The 3,864-nt window shown below is 36.0% G+C and overlaps 1 protein-coding gene across 2 annotated transcripts in view; it reads left to right on the top strand.

Moving 5' to 3' along the window:
* ROCK2 (Rho associated coiled-coil containing protein kinase 2) overlaps positions 1-3,864 on the top strand; it is a 163,605-nt gene that overhangs the window by 116,654 nt on the left and 43,087 nt on the right. For both annotated transcript variants that reach the window (XM_003787398.3, XM_023511840.1), the window contains exon 7: positions 1,330-1,468. In XM_003787398.3, the coding sequence (XP_003787446.1) occupies positions 1,330-1,468 (139 nt within the window). The remainder of the gene's footprint in view (positions 1-1,329; positions 1,469-3,864) is intronic.

Genomic DNA, 3,864 nt, shown 5'->3' with positions numbered 1-3,864 from the left:
TCCTTTTGGAAAGATGTCTGGAGAATACTTAGAGAACTAAAAATAGACCTGCCATTTGATCCTGCAATTCCTTTATTAGGTATATATTCAGAAGACCAAAAACCACATTACAACAAAGATAAACAATAAACAGAATGTTTATTGCAGCCCAGTTCATAATATCCTGGTAATGGAAGAAGCCCAAGTGCCTATCGATCCTCTAATGGATCAATAAATTGTGGTATATGTACACCATGGAATACTATGTAGCCATAAAGAAAGATGGAGACTTTACCTCCTTCATATTTACATGGATGGAGCTGGAAAATATTCTTCTTAGCAAAGTATCCAATGTACACAGCCCTATTATGAAACTAATTTATAGCTTTCATATGAAAACTATAACCTAATTATAGTCTAAGACTATGGGCGGAGGAGAGGAGGGGAGTGGATGGGTAGAGGGAGGGTGATTGGTGGAATCACCCCTATGGTTTATCTTACAAGGGTACAAATAAATCTTTCTAAAGGTAGAATATAAACATCTTAACACAATAACTAAGAAAATGACATAAAGGCTGTGTTAACGAGTTTGATGAAAATATTTCAAATTGTATATGAAAACACCACACTGTACCCCATGATTGCATTAATGTACACAGCTATCATTTAATTAAAAAAAAAAGAGAGAAAAAAAAAGTAACTACTGAATACTTTGAAGTTTTAGAATTGATTTGGGAAAGTCAGGTTTTCATTAAAGTTACTTGTAGTATGAGCAGACTGGCGGGGCCTTTAAACACTGTGGCTTAGATGAGCACTGGCCAAATGGTGCTTTTGGCTCTTTCTGACTTTATACTTGCTTCTGCGCCTCTTTATTACAGCACTAGCCAGCAGGAACACTGCATTTGGAAACCATTTCTGCCCCTTTTCTACTCTGTTGGTCATCTGAAGCAAGTTTTTATCTCTCTGGACTCAATTTGCTTCCATGTCCAGTCTGTCATGATGGAAATGACTTATATCTGTGCTGTTCACTGTGGTAGCCACCACTGGCCACATAGAGCACTTAAAATGGGAATATACCTAGGGAATTGCATTTTTTGTTTGATTTTAATTTCACTTTAAATTGCTACATATGGCTAATGACAACTACATTGGATACATAGCCTAAGAGAGTAATTTTCAAAATGCTGATCCAGCTCAACTATTAAAGGACTCTGACTGATCTGACTTGACTTATAAATTTTCCTCTTTAACTATTCAGTAAATTATTTCATATTTAAATATTAGATGAAAAGTAAATATTAGATTTAATTTGCATTATCTATCTCAGTATCTTCTTTCTTGAAATTTTAGGGGATACTCCTTTTTATGCAGATTCACTTGTAGGAACATACAGCAAAATTATGGATCACAAAAATTCACTGTGTTTCCCTGAAGATGCAGAAATTTCTAAACATGCAAAGAATCTCATCTGTGCCTTCTTAACAGATAGGTAATGTACATTGAATTTCTTTATAGAGAAGCCCTTTTGTTTATTGTTTAAAGTTGTAGAAATATGCATACCTAACTTATTTACATATGAACTCAGTTTCTTTCTTTTATTATTATTATTGTTTGTTGTTATTGTTATTACACTTAATTCTGGTTCACCCTTTTCCTACCACTAAGCCTGGTGTTGGGATACCTTGTTTTGTGTTTACAGCCCAATTGTAATCTAACTCTAACTGTAAACCTCAGTCTAAAAAGGCAAAAAATAAAACTTAGTAGAATAATGCATTTGAAAGAAAACTTTTATATTATTGACATTTTAACCTCTCAGATGGTTAATCCATATAACTCTTGATGATACAGCTTTTTTTTGTTTGTTTTTTTTTTTTGGAGTTTTTTTGATGGTACAGCTTTTGAGAGGAGAGCATTTTATGTAGAGAAGGACTCAACAGGATGTAATTTTTAAAACTATTTGTATTTGGCCTTCTTCCCAACCCTTTTTTATTTGTATTTGAATATGAGTATGTCTATCCTAGAAATTCTGTGTTTTTAAAAATGAAATAGATGAACAAAGGTGTAAAAACCTGCATCAAAAGTAAAGGTAGAAGCCAGGTGCAGTGGCTCATGCCTATAATCCTAGCACTCTGGAAGGCCGAGGCAGGTGACTGCTGGATCTCAGGAGTTCAAGACCAGCTTGAGCAAGAGCAAGACCCCGTTTCTAAGAATAGCAGGGCATTATAGCAGGGGCCCCGTTATTCAGGAGGCTGAGGCAGGAGGATTGCTTGAGCCCAAGAGTTTGAGGTTGCTATGAACTATGATGCCACAACGCTCTAGCCAAGGCAACAAAGTGAGACTCTCTAAAAAACAAACAAAAAACAGTAAAGGTAGAAACTTGATTAAAGAGTGAAGGTAGCTACTTGATTTTTTTCCCCCCTTGGTCTTTCTATTCAATTTTTTTCTGATGTCCCATTTTATATTTGTGATAGGAGTCCTCTGTCCTCTTGTGAAGGCACTAGAACATACAAGAGGGTGCTTGTGCCCTAGTTCAAACTTTTACTAATCAGCTTTTTGACCTTGAAAAGTTATTTTACTTTTAGTCAGGATAATTTTACTCATCTATAAACAGTGGGCTCAAAATAGATAACTAGGGATATTTCTAGCTCTAATGTGCTATGATTTCTCAGCACACCTTATTGTCTGTTAGCTGGTGGCTGTTACAAGCAATATTGTGGTGACTATCCTCATATATTCATCTCTGCATACTTTTTATGAGATAAAATCTTGAAGGTGAATTCTGAGATACACATTTTAAAATTGAGTATTATTACAAAATGGGCCCCCAGAGAAGTTATATCAACCTGTATTTCCATTAACAATAATTGTTTTCCTCTCATCAAACTGTATATTGTAAAACATTTTCTTTTCTTTTCTTTTCTTTTTGAGACAGAGTTTCACTATGTCAGTAGAGTGTCATGGTGTCACAGCTCATAGCAACTTCAAATTCTTGGGCTTAAGCAATTCTCTTGCCTCGGCTTCCCAAGTAGCTGGGACTACAGGGACCTGCCACAATGCTCAGCTATTTTTTTGTTATAGTTGACATTGTTGTTTAGCTGGCCTGGCCCGAGTTCAAACCCACCAGCCCCAGTGTATATGGCCAGCACTTTAACCACTAAGCTACAGGTGCTGAGCTCTCTTCTTATTTTAATTAGAGGCAAGAAAAGGATGTATTTATCAATTATTTATAGAGTAAAACTTTTAAGATTCATTAATTATTCTTGGCATTTTGGGAGGCTGAGGTAAGAGGATCACTTGAAGATAGGAGTTTGAGCACAACCTGAGCAATATCTAAGACTCTCTACAAAAAAAAATTTTTTTTAATTGCTGTGTGTGGTGGTGGTGCATACCTGTAATCTCAACTACTTGGAAGTCTGACAGATACGGAGGATTGCTTGAGCCCAGGAATTTGAGGTTGTGGCAAGCTATCATGACACTACTAAACTCTAACATGGGCAACAGAGTGAGACCCTGTCTCAAAACAAACAAGTATACTTTTAAATTATATGGTCAATGACCAGTTAATACTAATAAACTAAAAATAAAATAGAAGTGATGGCTCAGCACCTGTAGCATAGTGGTTATGGCACCGGCCACAGCTAAACAACGACAACTACAACAAAAAAATAACTGGGAGTTGTGTCGGGCACCTGTAGTCCCAGCTATTTGGGAGGCTGAGGCAAGAGAATCACTTAAACCCAAGAGTTTGGGTTGCTGAAAGCTGTGATGCTGCAGCACTCTACCGAGGGTGACATAGTAAGACTCTATCTCAAAATTAATTAATTAATTAATTAATTAAACAAAATAGAAGTTATGATTTATATATTAAGACCTGTAGATTAGGCT

Source organism: Otolemur garnettii, unplaced genomic scaffold (assembly GCF_000181295.1).
Source record: "Otolemur garnettii isolate 467f Iridium unplaced genomic scaffold, OtoGar3 scaffold00022, whole genome shotgun sequence".
NCBI classification, from domain to species: domain Eukaryota; kingdom Metazoa; phylum Chordata; class Mammalia; order Primates; family Galagidae; genus Otolemur; species Otolemur garnettii.
Note: the sequence above shows the minus strand (reverse complement) of the source record. Positions and strands in the feature narration are given on the sequence as shown.